General features: G+C 33.3%; 1 protein-coding gene across 6 annotated transcripts in view; it reads left to right on the top strand.

Moving 5' to 3' along the window:
• Positions 1-18,110, top strand: part of Lepr (leptin receptor) — an 86,754-nt gene that overhangs the window by 1,939 nt on the left and 66,705 nt on the right. For 2 of the 6 annotated variants that reach the window (XM_048815221.1, XM_048815216.1), the window contains exon 2: positions 11,851-11,926. In XM_048815221.1, coding sequence (XP_048671178.1) covers positions 11,887-11,926 — 40 coding nt within the window. In that variant the 5' untranslated portion in view covers positions 11,851-11,886. Of the gene's footprint in view, positions 1-95; positions 141-11,850; positions 11,927-18,110 lie in introns of all 6 variants that reach the window. The other 4 variants (XM_015484897.2, XM_048815217.1, XM_048815220.1 and 1 more) reach the window with 3 other exon arrangements.

Here is an 18,110-nt window from a genome sequence, read left to right as displayed (position 1 = left end):
AGGATGGGGCGCCCGCTGGTTGCTGCCGGTGGAGCCTGGGCGCGCACCTGCGGGGCAGCGGAGAGGACCTGCCATCGGGGGAACTTCTTTTCCAGGCCTCCTGTCTACTTTGGAAAAGGAAGGGACTGCGACTTGAACCTGTAAGCCCTGGGTCCCCGAGGGAGGTTTTGTTGGTTTAAATGACAAAAGAAAAAAAAATGTGTTTGTTGGGACTTTGTAGATCTCGGCTTCAGTTTCCTACCCTCTCCACCTTCCCGGGAGCAAATTAAAAACAACCCCCACCCCCAGACAAAATCAACCAAATCAACCCAAACCCCAAGCCCCAGTCCAAACAAAGCACTAATTTAAAGGGATTTGTACTGAAAAGAGATCCACCTGAGGAATCATTTTGGAAACCCCGTTGCCGGGTAAGAAATTGGTTATTGCCGGTGCTATTTCTAGAAATTGTGTTTGCTAACAGAAGATGAGAGTGACTCTTGTAAACCTCAGGGAGTTCTTTAAACAGAAGGAGCTGCCTGGAGTGTCCACAATTATTTAAGTATATTGACAAATGCTCTTTCAGAGCTCTGGACTTGGAAGTCAGAAAATCTGAATTTTGGTATTATCTGTGATGCTGTGGTTAGCTTAACCTCTGTGGGCCTCAGTTTCCTCATCTTTCAAATGAGAGAGCTGGATTAGGATCATTTCTGAGGGCTTTTTAGTAATATCTAAGGTGTATCCCAGGTTTTAAAAAATGTGTAATTCTTTAAATCTCTTAATCTGTTACAAATATTGCTAGTTTCATGAAACATATATGTGTGTGTGTGTGTTTGATTATATATATATATACACACACACATATAATGTGTGTGTGTGTGTATCTTGGCATTTGTTTTATATGCATTTATTATTTATATTTTCAGGATTTCCAGCCCAAAGTTGTAGAGAATACAAAACATTTGTAAATAACTCAGAAACATATAGCTTTTATATGAATATTTAGTACACCCCCCAAACTAACTTTAAGAATCAGGTTTACCTTTATGTCAATAGTTGCAACACTATTGAAAAAATATGTGGCTTTAGCATAGCACTTATTCTCTTCCAGTATTATACATTTGGAGGAAATAAAAATTGTTTTGGAGATAAACAAAAATTGTATCTTTGCTATCAATTACTGCTTTTGTAGAATGCTTGTTACTTTTTAGCATAAAGTTGTGTGCAGAATGTTAAAAAAATGGTTTCAGACCACTTCAGAGCCTCTTTGAAATTAAGCTCAATAGCAGAGATGCCAATTTTAGTAATATATTTAGTTGACTTGGAATGAATCCCAGAAAGTAGCAGAGGTTAACTAAACAGATAAACCAGAAATTAAGTATTGACACACACACACACACACACACACACACACACAATTTGTACTATAAAGTATCAGTGTCCCTTATGCTTCCTTTTTGATTTTAAAAAAACTAAAAACAATCCCTGACTTGTTTAAGCAGACAGAGAATGATTAAATAGCTTTTGTTACTCCTTGTAACAAATATTTACCATGGTGTTTTCAGAATGATTTGAGATTTGGTCATGGCTAGTTAGGATAGGCTTAGAAATGTTTCTAGCTCTTTTTGTTGGCTTGGCCTAAAATAATAAAATCACCTTTAGCCACCCACATGTGCACGTGTGCAGTTTGGGAGAGTAGAATGGATTTGAAGTACTCATTTATAAACGTGTTTTAACTTATTTTTTATTGTCTTGCCTTTGGGATGGAAATATCAATAATTCAAGCATTTATCTTTTCTCATATTCTCTGGTCAAGTAGATGGGTATCTCCTGAAACAGATGCTCATAGAGTTAAGTAAATTGCTTGTTGATAGAACAGGGAGTAATAGTAGAACTCACATACCCTGGCTGCTAGTTGCTTAAAAAAACAACTGAATCAGAGGATGGATTTGATTGCTCATGGTTCACAGCCAACTCATTCATGGATTGGGAGTGTCTTTGTGGTTGGCATAGGCTGTAGTCCTCTTTTGCAGTGTTGACTTTACTCTTTCACAAATTTATCAAGGAAAAAAAGTGACCATCTTTTCACACTTAGATCACTATTGTAGGACCAAACTTTTTATGTTTGTGAAGTATCTTTAGAAAATCTTAGAATTAAGACCTAAATGTATCGAGGAGGAAAAAAATGAATTCCCTTGGCTGATACTGTACTGCATTTTTTATTCTGGGAGCCAAACACATGTACTAAAAATATGTCCTGTGGAGTTAAAAATGAAGAAAAAGGCTTAGGATCTGTTCTAATTCTTAAGATTTTATGTGATTTACAAATTCCGATTTTAATTAAATTAGAAAGGCTCAAACGTTCACCTACTGGCCAGATTTAGTACATATAGCCTTTTGGATTTTCTATTCAAATTTCATCTGCTTATAATTTGGAATATTATTTCTCAAATACTTTTTATGATTCAATAAAAAAATATATCTTTTGTCTTTTCACACACATGATCTTAGTAATCTTAAAAATTTTAATACTTTGAACCATAACGTAAATAGCAAGTATATAAGACAGATTTATTAGTTGATATACAACATAATAGATGATTTTAACAGATAATTATAAGGCCTCACTACTTACTTGCCAATATCCAGAAACTTCTTGTTTGATCTCTCCTTATTGCAAGGAGAATCTGAAATTTTAGTCTGAAATTTTCTTAAAAGAAAATTAACATGACTATAGTAGCATTCTTCTGTAGATTATTTTGCTTAACATTTCGTTATTTCCAATTTTTTTCTGTACTTTTTCTTAACCCCATTCTTATCCAACTTCAGTTTTCAATACTCTGCCAGAACTACTTCAAGGTCTGCTGCTGTTAAGGTCAACAGTGATACCACCTTTGTTCATCTTATTTTCCCTGTTTCTTGATTTCCAGGACACCATGCACTCTTTGATTTTCCTCCTTCCCTGGCTGCTTTTTTCTCTCTGCTTTGCTGGACTCTCCTCTCAGAGGTTTTTTTGTTTTGTTTTGTTTTGGTACCAGGGATTGAATTCAGGGGCACTGGAACACTGAACCACATCCCCAGTTCTATTTTGCATTTTATTTAGAGACAGGGTCTCACTGAGTTGCTTAGCACCTCACTGTTGCTGAGGCTGGCTTTGAACTTGAGATTCTCCTGCTGCTGGGGTTATAGGCATGCGCCATGCATCTGGCTCTCTCAGAGGTTTTAACTTTGCAGCACCTTAAGGTATAGTGAATTTTTCTCTATACTCTTTGATGATTTTATGCAATCTCTATATTTTATACTGAGAACTCAAAAAGCAATAGCTTAAGGCTTGATATTGCCCTCTGAACTTCAGACCTTATGATCCAGCTGCCTAACAACATTTTCATTTGGATGTCTAATAGACATTTTCAGTTTAAACAGGCTCCAAATGGAATCTTCATCTTGCCCGAACCTACACATTCTACAGTCTTTTCTATCTTCATCTTTGATCTCTCTCAGTCTCTCATATGTTATATATTACATGTTAGGAAATGTTTGCCTTGTCTTCAAAATAAATATAATCACCTTTTTCACCTCCATGGCTGCCACCCTGATATAAACTGCCCTCATCTTGAGTTACTGCAAGGACCTTCTAACCATTATCCCTGTTTTTATCTTTTGCTCTCCTCAGTCCGTTTTTAGAATGACAGAGTCAGATTTTGACACTTTTCTGCTCCAGTCTCTAATGGTTTTGTAGTTCATACAGAGTAAATTTCAGAGTCCTAAGGATAACCTTTCTGGTCTTTCTGCCCTTCCCTTTACCTATCTAATCTCTTTTCCTACAGTTCTTCCTCTGATTTAGTTGAAGCCATACTGGGCTCCTTGCTATTCCTTGAATAAATTGGGAGCCATCTTTGGTTTCCTCTGTTGGGAATGCTCTTCTCCCAGAGATCTGCATGATTTATTCTGTCACAATCATTTCCTTTTTGTTCAAAGGTTTCCTTTTAAATTAGGCCACTCTGTCATATTTAAAATTGTTGATTGTCTTTTACCTTGTAATATATCTTTTTGTTTTTCCTTTGCTTTTCATCATAGCATTTCCCTGCCTTTTAAAATACTTTATTATTTTTTTTTCCCTGTTTGGTTCATCCTGTTTTATCCCTAGTGTGTAAAATATGGCCTAGCATTTAAGAGGAAAGCCATATTTTTTTTCCTGTTGATTGAATACTGTTGCTTGTTCATTTTCATTGCTGGATTTATTTCATTGTAGGAATATGACACATTTTAAATCTTGATTCTGAGGATGGCTATTTAGGTTCTTTCCTTTTTCTTCCCTTGTTCTCTCCTTCCTTTTTGTTTTGTTACTGAATTAGTTCAGAGTACCACAGCCTGGGTAATTTTTAAGTAACAGAAGTTTATTTGGTTCATGATTCTGGAGGCTGAAAAGTCTAAGAGCAAGGAGCCGCATATGATAAGGGTCTTCTTGCTGTCTCATAGCATCACAGAGGGGCAAGCAAGCACAAATGAGAGAGGGCAAGAGGGGGCTGAACTTAGAACAAACCCATTCCAGCAATAGTGTCAATTACTTCATTCATGAGGGCAGAGTCCTAATAACCTTATATCAACTCTTATTAGGCCCCCCTCCCTACACTGTTGTATTGAACACATGAACTTGGGGGAAGCTACGCAGACCATACCAGTTATTATAAATAAAGCTGCTGTGACCCATCCTTTACAACTATCCTAGTACATAGGTACAGGAGATTTTTTAAGAGTATACAAGTAGTAGGCAAATTACTGGGTTACAGGACTTGCAGATTTCCGCTTTATTAGATAATGCCACACTTCTTAAGTGTGGACTTACCAATTTATATTCCTACTCTTGTTGTTGTATATCTTTGACAAAACTTGGTATTGACTGAACATTTAAGTTTTGCTCATCTGATAGGTGTGTATTATATCCTTAATATTCATTTCTTTGATTAGTAGTGAGATTGAAGATACTGATATAACTTCTCTACCTTTCTTTTGTTAGTATGTGCTTGGTAAATCATCCTTTTGTCGTCATTTTGTTTTCAATTTCTTCATATTATTTTTGGGTGTATCTCCATATGGTATATATCTTATTTCCATCCTTCTTCATTCAAACTGAATTTTTAGATGTGTTTCTTATAAACAACACATATTCCTTAAGATGTTTTACATTCAATGTCTTTTCACTGAAGAATTTAGTCAATTTCTATTCAACTTGATTACTGATGTATTTAGGTTTGTATTTACTCATCTGTAATTTTTATTTGTGCTGTATTTTGGTTTATTGTTCCCTTTTTTATTTTTATATTTTAGGTTGATTCCTTTTTTTATTCTAAGTTTTCTATAACTACTTTAAAAATTTCTATAATTCAGTGATTATTGTAGAAGAATCATGAGTCCTTTAGTTATCAAATTTGAAAATGAATGAAGTTTGAACAGTAATGAATCGAGGAACATACAAGGGCATTAGCTTACATTAACCCCATTTAAACTCTCTTGACATATATTACCAATATTTTGAATTTCATTTATTCAACAAACATTTATTGAGCACTTAGTCTGGGTTAAGCATTATTTTAGATGTTGAATAAAACAAATGACCATCCCTGTGCTTGTTAAACACAACAGGGGACAGAGAAAATGAACAATTTAAATGAGCAAACTGTGCTATATATGGGAAGGTGATAAGTGCTACAGAAAAGAGAAAAAAAAATAGAGAAGGTGAAAAGGATGAGGAACGCTGAGCAAGGGAAAGAGAGTGAGTGCCCAAGTGCAATGGAAGTGGCTGAGCACATCCCACCCTTGACTCAGTCAGTTCATCATGTAAGTGTTTTATCTGTTATAATAGATGATAGCTAAAGGTTTAAGCCAAATAGAGATTCTCAGGAGTCTCCATAATGATATTACAATAGGATTTAAAAATGTGAAGTCATATTTAAGAATGGCTGTCACCAAATATCTGTTTTGTGAAGGTCTAGGACAACATAGTTTTTCTCAGAATTATATTTTCTCATTTTACTTTAGCAGCTGTTCCTGGATGTCTAAATGTATGAACATCGAGAGACTATCAATAGGAGATAATTGAACAATTAGATTTCTGTGGGTAACTACAGAATTTCTGAACCAAACTGGTCAATGTTTAGGAGAGGAAAGAAAATAAAGTTTACACAAAGACACACACAAACGTGCATACGTAGACAGAACCTACTGGCACACACATAAACACTCATTAATTGCAGTTGCTTGTATGTTAGCAAGATGCTATTGCTTAAAATCTGACATACTTAATATATTAGACCTATCCAGGAGATAGCTGGGTATTTCTCTGATGTCCTGGGTGTCTTACAATAATGTTGCTTATGGGGAAAAAGCTTTCTCATAGAACCAACAGAATGTAAAAATATGGTGTATAAAAAGCAGTCATCTGGTCATGTGGCTTTTGGGTCTTTTGACTCCATGATTTTAAACTTGCAGATCAGTTCTTGCACAGGAGGTCCTGCTGTCTTTTACCTCTATGCTGTGGCTGATCATTGTTCCTACTGACCACAGGTTCTGTGAGAGTTAGGTTACATTACTAACACTGTGCTTCATATTTGTCCCCATTCTTGCAGGGGCAGTTAAGTATGCACTCAATGGAGTCTTTTATGATTTCTCAAACTAGAAGTAATGCCACTGATCTATTCTTTCTAAGGTGTGTTATTCTTAAAAATCTAAGACACTGTGGAATTTTAAGATTTACCACTTTTTTTAATCATTAAGAAAGATACCTATTTAAATATTTTGTAATACATTCCTGTCATTTAGAATTTTAGTTCTATACTTATTGAAATAATTCATTTAGAATTAGATAAAAATTTCTATTTAAATCATATTCTTATATAGAATGTATGAATCAAATACTTTAGGTAAGGATTTCTTATTCATATTCCTAGTCTGTTTTTTGTTTTGTTTTGAGTTGCTTTTGAATGTGGAGCTGTTGATATCAATATCTCTCCAAACATATCATACTGTGGGCTGTCCAGAATATTGATACAGCAATTAAAAAGAGAATGTTTCGTTCATGTTTCCAAGAATGTTACAAGAATCAAGGTTAACTGGATTCTTCCTTCTTTTAAATGGATTCTTTAAGTCCTGTATTTGCTTAGAATAATGTCATATTTTATTTTGGGTTCATATTTATATCATGACTTTCTGAAAATCTTTTCTCAATTAACTTTATTTTTTATTATTGGGAAAAAGTAAATGGACTGTCTTCATTTCATCTTTAATAATTTTCAGATTCTACTTATTCTCTTTATTGTTCAGAATCCATTGCAGTATTTTTTAAGTCCACTGACTCATTTTCTAAATTGGTTTAGTAGCTTGAATTTCAAATTATGACTTCCTTTTGCCCATTGCGTTATTCTGAGTTTTTTTTTGCCTTATTTTCAAGATTTTCCAGTTTCATAATCACATTATGTATCAAGTTGTCTTCCATCTCCACATTCCTGGTTGTCATCCCTTCTCAGCCATCTGTGCTGTAGCTCCTATCCTGACTGCTCCCTCCCTGGTCTGCAGAGACATCTAACAGGCTTGTGGTCATGTTCCTGCATGTTTCCCTCTTCCTTTGGTTTACTCTTTACTTTGTGGAACACTTTGTAGTTATTTTTGAGAGAAAGGGTCATACTGTATCAATTTTCTAAGTCATTGCACTCCTGCAAAATCTATTTGTTTCCTTCTAGTGGTTCTTCACTAGATACAGAACTCTAAAATGAAAGCCATTTTCTATTAGGCAACTACTAGGTTGTCTTCTCTAACATTCAGTGTTTTAAGTGAAACACATTCCTGTTCTGTTTCTTATTTTTATTCCAGAGGGAAAATCTTTGCTGTTCTGAAGTTTCTTAAATATGTTGTTTAGAAATGGATCTTTTCCCATTTTTCTTTTCAGTTTGAACACTTGGGCTTTTTTTTTTTTTTTTAAGTCTGCACTGGGGAATTTTCTTGTATTATTTCTTTGATAATTTCCTCTTATTTTCCTTTTCTGAAAATACTGTCAGTTTGATTTCAATCTCTTAACTTTATCCAAGGTAACATACCTATTTTCATTTTAAAGGAAAAAAATCTCCTTTCTATCTTCTTCATGCCTTGGGAATATTAATTATGCAAATTTGTTTTTAAGTCTTTCCAGTGGGAAAACTTTACACTATGCATCTGTGCATTAAATTTTCAGAAGTTCATTATTTCCCTTTAAACATTCTTTTTTTTTTCCTTTGCGATTCTCTGAATGCAAAATCTTCAGAAATGTCCCCAAGGATAACTCATTATACATTTGCTAAATTTATTTTTTCTTTTTTGATTTGTTTCTGTGTCTCCAGGTGGTCTGTTTTCTTTTTTCTTTCTTTTAATAAAACTTTTGACATTATGCTAAAGGCTTTCTTCAACTCTTCATTCATGATTTCATTGAGCTATTAAGTGAAAACAGAAGAATGTTAATTCTCTGCATAGGGGTAGTGTCTATCGATTGATTGCTTCATTTTATGCATTTAGTTAAGGAGCTGACATTGATGATGAAGGTCTAGCACCCTAAATGTCAACATGTGTAAAGGCCTTGTCATATTTGTGCCAGCTTTATATATACACTCTTATTTATAGATTCCATATTCATGGAATTGCACTTGTGATTGCCTAAGGAATGTGTATTTCATTTACTTATATATATGAACAACTCATTCTGGGAGCTTTGGATGAATTTCAGAGGGTTTGTTGACCACTTAAAACATTTGGGTACATGTGCTTCCTCCTGGCAGTTTTTACACTGTTCCCACCAAATTCTCAATGAGGTTCTTATTCCAAAAATGCTTAAGCATTCAGAATCACTGTTCTGAAGCACTTCTTGGTATTAAACTACATTCTCAAAAACCTCTATATGAATGATATTAGGATGCCTCTTTTAAAGATGGCTTTCATTCAGTTTTGTCTTGGTGTGGTGCCACCAGTCTGTATAGGAGGATATTTTAAGAAAGATGTGTATTTTGCTATTCTTCTTTCTTTTATTCATTTGTCCAGCTACTTACTACATATGTACCACCTGCTACATGAAGGTCAGGCTTATGTTTGTGAAAGATATAATGAGAAAATAAATCAAAAATAAATCCCCTGGTTTGTAGGGTTTTTATTCTAGTACGGAGACAGACAGTAAAACAAGAAAAAAAATAAGATATTCAAGTTAGTGTTCAGTGATAAGGTGAAAATTTTAAGCAGAAGAGTGGATATGAGATTTTGGGGTAGGGAAACTGTGTGACTTTAGATGGGATGGCCAGGCAGGGCTCCTCTGAGAAGGGGCCTAAAGCAAAGGTTTGTGACATCAAGAGGCAATTGGGATCCAGGTCCTCAGAGTCTTATGCAGGACTTAGACTTTTATTCTGAGTGAAAAGGGAGTATTCTAGTGTTTTGAGAAAGAGAGACATGACTATTGCTGTGTTGAGAACAGACTTAATTGGGAAGAAATGGCAGAATTGGAAATTTTGGAAATTTTGAAAATTCTTTATTGGAAATAAATATGTCATTACCTCTGCTATAACCATTTAACTTTGTATGATCACAGTAAAGATAAAGGTTTTAGAAAATAAGGGAAGTTTGAACACTGAACAGGGAGACTGTAAAGCTCCTCTTCTTGTAGTCTAAGGAAGAGATAATGGTGACTCTGAACAGGATATTGGTGGTTGCAGGGGAGATAAGTTATTGAAATTTGAAATTCCCATAAAATTCTGGTACTATACCCGGTATGTTATGCAGTTAATCAGGAAAATATCTTATTATTCTTAGTGTTAGGATCAATTTACTTTTTCCCCTAAGCTGTTAGTTTCATTTTACATACTAGGTGAATTTATTAGACTGTTACAAATTATAGTCACGCTTAGGAAGCACATTCAAATTGATAGTTGTTTGGCATATTTGATGCAGTTGACTTATTTTGATTACCCTATACTTGATTTTTTTTCTCATAGTTTAAATTTTTTGTTATATTTTTCTGTACTGTTTGTTTTGTAAACCTCCTTGTATTCCTTTTGTTATAGTTTAGGGTACATATAAATATTTTTCTCTTTGAGTCCATATGAGACGCCACCTTTCACCATCTCTTCAAGGCTGTTTCTAGCCCTTTTTACATTGTGATTGTTTCTCTTACTTTAGAATGAAATCCAATGGAAAGAATTCAAACCATCAGAATAATTAGTGTTTTGCATGGAACTTTAAATAAAGGAATAGTTGTCTCATGTAAGGATGACAGCTGACCTATTTGGTCACTTAGCAGATCATTTCAGTTAAATGTGAGTCAAATCAATTTTTGGACTAAATTATTAGTCACTAGTTTAATCAAAGCAGCCCAGAGGTGTATTGTATCTATGACACATCCTGATTATTATCCTTGATCTTGAGCTTATTTTATGGGGATGTTTTATATCAGAAACAGATAACAAAAATTATATTAAGCATTATATTAAATATTAAAATCATATTAATGTTTTCATATATTAATATGATTAGATCATGTGGATACTAAGTACTTCACCCATTCCTAGAGATCCTAAAGAAATGTTGTGATGTCACAGAATCCCAACGAATATTGTCAAACCAAAATTCTAATGAAAAACTGATACTCTGAAAAACAAATAGACCAGAACACAAATTGTTTATATGCATCCATTTTCTTCCTAAGAGTTTGTAAGTTGTAAAGTAAACAAACCCCCTTTTCTGTTTACTCATCATATGGGGTCATTCCTCAGGTGAGTTATAAGGCATGGTTCTTATTTAATAATTTCTAATATTCTTTGTAGTAAAGCTGTGATTTCTGTTTTAAAGTAAAAATTTCTCAGAATCATAGGCAGCTCTGAAAGAAATTGTAGAGGTCATCTAGCGGTCTTATTTGTAGATGAGGAACCAGAGGTCGATACAGTTGAAATCCCAAGTCCTGCAAGCTTAACAGTAGAAAAGTAGTAGAGGCCAGCATCCAAGACTCCTGATAAACACAATTCAGGGTTTTTTTTTTTTTTTTTTGGTTGTTGTTGTTAATATCTCAGATGATATATGTGTGGTGGACTGAGTCCCAAATTTGAGATCATAAAAAAAAGATTTAAACATCCAAGTCTTATAGGGTTTCATCATAAGTTCAAACTTAATGAATTAAAATTTTACTGCCATTCTAATTCATGATGTAGTAGTATAAATAATCTTATTGATGATGTATTTCAAATTGAGTAGAATTCATGGGAAAGCTTATGTATGAAGTCATTCCTAGCAATTGGATAAATTAAGTCATGAGGCCCTCCCTGAATTATTCTGGTAACTCTTTAGTGTGAATATTATCTGCAAATGAATAATAGGTCTTCAAAAACATTTTGGAAATTTTTTTTATTCTTTATTGGAAATAAATATGTCATAACCTGTGCTATAACCATTTGACTTTGTATGATCACCGTAAAGATAAAGGTTTTAGAAAATAAGGGAAGTTTGAACCCTGGACATAAAAAAAACAAAAACGGTCAAGATGGTGATATTAATGGTGTTCGATTACCTGTCATATATTTAATTGATACTGAGATCATTTTTGTTTAGTTGAAAATTCACTTTTGTCCTGTGACACTTGTGCTGGTTTCTATGGCATAGAGGAACATTGACTGTTTCTGTCTTAAAATATAAGCTGCATAACTATGTAGGATAATATGTGCATAGCAATAAATCTATAACTTTCAATTCAGAGTGGAAGACTTCTCTGATAGTGATCCAGATTATTACAGAGGGTTAATTTTAAATACTTATTTATAATTCTTTTCCTTTTATATTTTCTACAGACACCTAGTATATGTGTTGTTTTTGTTTCAGATTTGCTGTTTTTCAGGTACATGTCTCTGAAGTAAGATGACTCGTCAAAAACTCTTTGTGATTTTATTACATTGGGGTAAGTTATTTGCTGTTTTAATGTACTTATATAAAGTGGAGATTGTGCTTTCTGAGATGTTATTTGTTTCATTGACTAACAGAATTTCCTTTTTCCAATCAGGAATTCTTATTTATGCTCATAATTAACTATAAACCAAAAACCCTTTTCAATCTCCTGAAAACAACTTGATACTTTACTTGTCCAGAATTCTAGCGCATGTGCGCGCGCGCACACACAAACACACACACACACACACCCCTACCTTATAGTTGCAAAACTAGAATTGGTCTTTATATTTTGATCTGCATGTTTCTTTTTCCACTTAACAAGTTTTCAATTTATCAGGACAATTTTTCTCATCGGGTTTTACCACTGTACTTATTAATTTAATGGTTACATGACAGTGCATTGCATGAATGTATCTTAAATTATTTATTTAAGCAATTCTGGATTGATAGACATTTTTCTTTAACAAATAATGCTGTATTTCAAATCTTTATACATACATCTTTGAATGTTTGGAAGAATATTTCTGTGACTTAATTCCTAGACAGAATCATCCATGTTGAACACTGTGTACGTTTTTAAATTTGATACTATGAAATCTCCACATAGGTTCATATCTTTTGCTGTCCCAACATAAGGCTGCTATCCCATTGAATTTCTGCCACAGATGCACATTATGTATCATTTTTCTACTTTTTGCCCTGACAGACAAGCAAAATATGTCATCTCATTTCAGTTTTATTTGCGTATTTGTGAGGTTGAGTTTATTGACCATTTGTATATCTGATGTGTTCCTCTAGTTCATGTCCTTTGACCATTTTGTTATTAGGTTGTATTGTTCCTAATTGAATTTAGAAATTTCTAAAATGTAATAGACAGTTAGCTCTCTATTAGGACTCTCCAAGAGAAACAAAACCAGTGAATTGGATTTGTGTACATGCATACCCATGTGTGTGTGAATATTTATATAAAGACATTTAGTATAAAGAATTGGGTCATGTATTATAAGACCAAAATGTGCCAAGATCTATAGTTGCCAGGTTGGAGACCCAGGTAAGGCAAGGGTGTTATTCCAGTCCAAGTCCAAAGGCCCGAAAACCAGAAGAGCCAACAGTGTGAGTTCCAGTCCTAATGCCAGCAGACTTGAGACCCAGGAGGAGCCAACGTTTCAGTTCTGGTCCACAGGCAGGAAAAGATTGCGTCTCAGCTCAGAGCAGCCAGGCAGAAGGAGCTGTCTCTTAGTCAGCCTTTTTGTTTTATCCAGGACTTTGGATGAGGACCATCCACTCAGCCTGCCAATTTAAATGTTAATCTTACCCAGAAACATTCTCACAGACATACCCAGAATGATGTTTGATAAAATATCTGAGCATCCCTGGGCCTAGTCAAGCTAAAACACAACATGAACCATCATAAGCTTTAACAGTTTGTCATGTTTGCAAATATTTCCTTACTGCCCAATATTTGCTTTGTAATTATTTTCTTTTACAGTACAGAAAATTTATGATATGCTGACACATACTTTAAATAAGCTGAAGTGACACTTAACTTTTAATTTTACTTAGCAAATATAGCAATTTTAAATTATAAAATATACTAGATAATAGTCAAAAATTAAATTTTCTATGTCAAGGAATAGTTTAATTGGTAATAATAGTCACATGTTATGTGACTGTGACACAAAATTATGGGTTTGTTTTCAAACAGAAGGGTGATCATGTTGTAAATGCTATTCTGTATTGTAACTGGAAAGTAATGACAAGTGTGAACGTAAAGGGTTACCAAGGAATGGTAACAAATACCACCAGAAGAATGCTTTAAGAAATTAAATGCTTTTCTTCCTATGCATTGCAGGATTGTCCTCCAGAGAAAGCTTCACATGATCTTTTATTGTCTTAGCTTTCAACCTTTTGTTTGAAATAAGTCACATGTTGCTGATAACTTTTAATTTTAGACAGGAAAACTAAGCTAATTTTTTTTCTCATTTAATTTTTTCTTTTTTCAAATTTATTTATATTTCTAAATTGGCATATGAAATTATATGCATTTATCATGTACAAGATGACTTTTGAAGTCTTTATGCTTTTTGCAGTGGTTTAATCTAGCTAATTATAGCAAAGCCATTACTTCACATATTTATTGTTTTTGTGGTAAGAACATTTAACATCTACTGTCCCAATATTTTTCAAGAAATATATTATCATTTTTTTCTTTTTTCTAAAATTTGTTATTTTTAGTTACACATGACAATAGAATGTATTTTGACTTATCATACATACATGGAATATAACTTCCCATTTTTGTGGTTGTACATCATATGGAGTTACATTGATCACATATTCATATATGAACATAGGAAAGTTATATCTGATTCAATCTACTGTCTTTTCCATTCCCACCCACCTTCCCCTCACTCCACTCCCTTCAATCTGATTACCACCCCCCCCACACACTCTGCTCCACTACCACCTATTGTGAATCAGCATCAACATATCAGAATATTTGGCCTTTGATTTTTTTTTGGATTGGCTTATTTCACTTAGCATAATAGTCTCCAGTTCCATCCATTTATCAGCAAATGCCATAATTTCATTCTTATTTATGGCAGCCTTTAAATTTTTATCCTTATTCTGTATGTTAGACATTTTCATAATAATATGCCTTGGTGAGAGGAAAGTGACCTGCTCCATTCCGCCATCTTGAAACCTCCCCCAATATATCATCATTAACTGTAGCCATTGTGCTACATGTTAGCTCTTTGAACTTACTCTTCCCAACTATAAATATGTATTATTCTTTGACATTTCATTTTGTCACTCCTGCCTCTTATAACTACCATTCTTCTCTCTACTTCTATGAGATCAGCTATTTTAAATTCCATATATAAGTGAGGTCATGTAGTTAGTATTTTTCTTTCTGTGCTTGGCTTATTTCACTTAACATAATGTCCTCTAGATTTATCTATGTTGTTGCAATTTCAGTGTTTCCTTATTTTTTTATGTTCTGTTGCTCTGGGGTGGATGTGGTTTGAGTGTCCACCAGAGGACTATTGTAATTGGATCCTTAGTTCCCAGGGAGGTGATATGAAGGAGTGCTGTAGAACCTTTAAGAGGAGGGCCTACTGAAAAGTTCTTACATCACTGAGGCATGTGAGACCTCAAGTTCTTTTGAAAAGGTTATTGTAAAAGAAGCAAGAGTGACCATGTCCAGCTTCCCCTTGCTTCTGATTGGAGATATAATCACTTGATTGCCCTCCCTATTGGACTTCTCCCATTTATGTCCATACCCTGAAGGCAGCCATTGCTAAGCCTACACTATGTCATTTGGATAGACAGCCTCCAAAATGAGCTAAATGAACTTGTTTGCTTATAAAGTTAGCCTGTGTCAGGTTAATATTTTTAGAATGTATATATACCATACTTTCTTTGTAATAAATATGGGAATACAGATATCTCTTTAATGCTTATTTCATTTCATTTTTTCCCATATTTTTAATTGGTGCATTATATTTGTACACATTTATGGGAATTGTTGTTATATATACTAATTTTATTTCTTTTAGATATATGCCCAGTACTGAACCAAATGGTAGTTCTATTTTTCATTTTTGTTTTTGAGGAATCTCTGTACTGTTTTCCATAATGGCCATACTAATTAACATTCCAACCACCACTGTACAAGGGTTCTCTTTTCTTCACAATTTTGCCAGCATTTGTTACCCTTTGTCTTTTGGATAATAATCATCCTTGCAGGAATAGGTGATGTCTCATCATGATTTTGATTTGCATTTCCTTGATTTGTGATATTGAGCATTTTTTTCATATACCTGTTGACCATTTGTACATCTTCTTTTGAAAAATGTTATTTATGTCATTTTCCCATCTTTAAATCAGGTTATTTGTGGAGCTTTTTCTTCTCAGAGGTTTTTGAGTTCTCTGTATATTTTGGATGTAAACCCCCTTATTTGATATATAGTATACAGATATTTCATCCCATTTTGCAGGTAGTATCATCACTTTGTTGATTGTTTCCTTTGCTGTACAGATGCTTCTTAGTTTGAAATAATCCTGGTTTTCTATTTTTGCTTTTGTTGTCTGTAATTTGGGGTTTTATCTAAAACATTGGTGTCTGTACAAATGTCTTGAAGTGTTGGCCCTAGTTTTTTTTTTTCCTAGTAGTTTCATATCTGATGTTTGGTCTTCGATCCATTTGGGGTTGATTTTTTTTGTTATGGTTAGAAACAGAGGTCCATTTTTCTATTATTTTTCCATAAGAATGTCTAGTTTTCCCAACACCATTTATTGAAGAGACTGTCATTTCTCCAATGAATGTTTTTGACTTATAAATTCTCCCTTTGTTGAGGATCACTTGGCTGTAGAAACATGGATTTATTTTGGGGTTTTCTATTCTGTTCTGTTGGTCTGTGTATCTGTTTTTATTCTAGCACTATGATGTTTTTTTAAAAAATTTTTAGTTGTTGATGGACCTTTATTTTATTCATTTATTTATATGTGGTGCTGAGAATTGAATCCAATGCCTCACACATGTAAAGCAAGTGCTCTATCACTGAGCCACAACCCCAGCCCCTGTTTTGGTTACTATAACTTGGTAGTATGTTTTGAGGTGAGGTATTGTGATACCTCCAATTTTGTTCCTTTTGATCTAGATTTCTTTGGCTATTTGGGGTTTTTTGGGGTTACATATGAATTGTATTTTCTATTTCTGTTAAGAAAGCCATTTGTATTTTGATACTCATTGAATTGAATTTGTAGACTACTTTGGGTAGCATGGAAATTTTAACATCATTAATTCCTTTAATCCATGAACATGGGATATTTTTCCATTTATTTGTGTCTTCAATTTCTTTAATCAATATTTTATGGTTTTCAGTATAGGAATCTTTCATATATTGTAGTTATTATAAATGAGATTGTTTTTTAAAGATTTCTTTTTCATATAGTTTGCTACTATTGTATAGAAATTCTACTGGGTTTTGCTTTTTTTTCTGCAACTTTAATGAATTTGTTTATTCTAACAGATTTTTTTTTTTTTTGCAGAGACTGTAAGATTTTCAATGTATAAGATCATTTGTTTGCAAAAGGGTCAATATAATTTCTTCATTTCAATTTAATTTCTTTCTCTTTACTAATTACTTTGGCTAGTACTTTCAATAACATATGTTAAAGAAAAGTGGCAGGATTGGTTATCCTTGTCTTGTTCTAGATCTCAGAAGAAAAGATTTCAACTTTTCCTCATTTAATATGATATTACCTGTGGGTTTATCATATATGGACTTTATTTTGTTAAGGTAAATTTCTTCTATTTCTAATTTGTTGAGAGGTTTATCATGAAGGGATGTTGAATTTTGTCAAATGATTTCTCTGAATATCTTGAAATGATCATATTGTTTTTGTTCTCTGTTCTATTTATGTGGTATGTCATTTGCATGTGTTGAACCATCCTTGCATCCCTGGGTTGATTCCCACTTGATCATGGTGAATGATCTCTTTAATGTACTATTGAATTGAGTTTGCTGTTTTGTTGAGGATTTTTGCCACTATGTTAATCAGGGATTTGGCCTATATTTTTGTTTACTTTCCTTTTGTTGTGTACTTGACTGGTTTTGGAGTCAATTATGTAGAATGAGTTTGAAAGTGTTACATCATCTTCAACTTTTTGGAAGAGTTTGAGAATTGATTTTAGTTCTGCTTTAAATGGTTATTAGAATTCAACAGTGAAGTGATCAAGCCCTGAGATTTTCATTCATGAGAGAATTTTTATTACTGATTCAATCTTCTTTCTTGTTATTAATATATTCAGATTTCTTGTCTCTTTATAATTCAATCTTAGAAGGTTGTATGAATTCCAGAATTTATTAATTCCTTCTATGATACCCAATTTGTTTGAGTATGATGATTTACATTTCTTTCAATCTTTTGTATTTCTGTGATCAATTTTTTTGTTATTTATTTTATAACTTTTTTTGAAGTAGGCATTTATTACCAAAAACATGTATTAGAACTTCTTTTGCTATATTCAATAAGTTTTGATATGTTGTGTTTTCATTTTCATTTCTTTCTTTCAAGAATTTTTAAAATTCCCTTTTAAATTTCTTCATTGACCCATTGGTTGTTCATTGACCCATTAGTTTTTTTTTTTTTTTTTTTTTTTTTTTTTTTTTTTTAGTTTTCGATGG

This window comes from Marmota marmota, unplaced genomic scaffold, assembly GCF_001458135.2.
Source record: "Marmota marmota marmota unplaced genomic scaffold, marMar, whole genome shotgun sequence".
Classification (NCBI taxonomy): Eukaryota; Metazoa; Chordata; class Mammalia; order Rodentia; family Sciuridae; genus Marmota; species Marmota marmota.
This window is presented reverse-complemented; position numbering and strand designations above follow the sequence as displayed.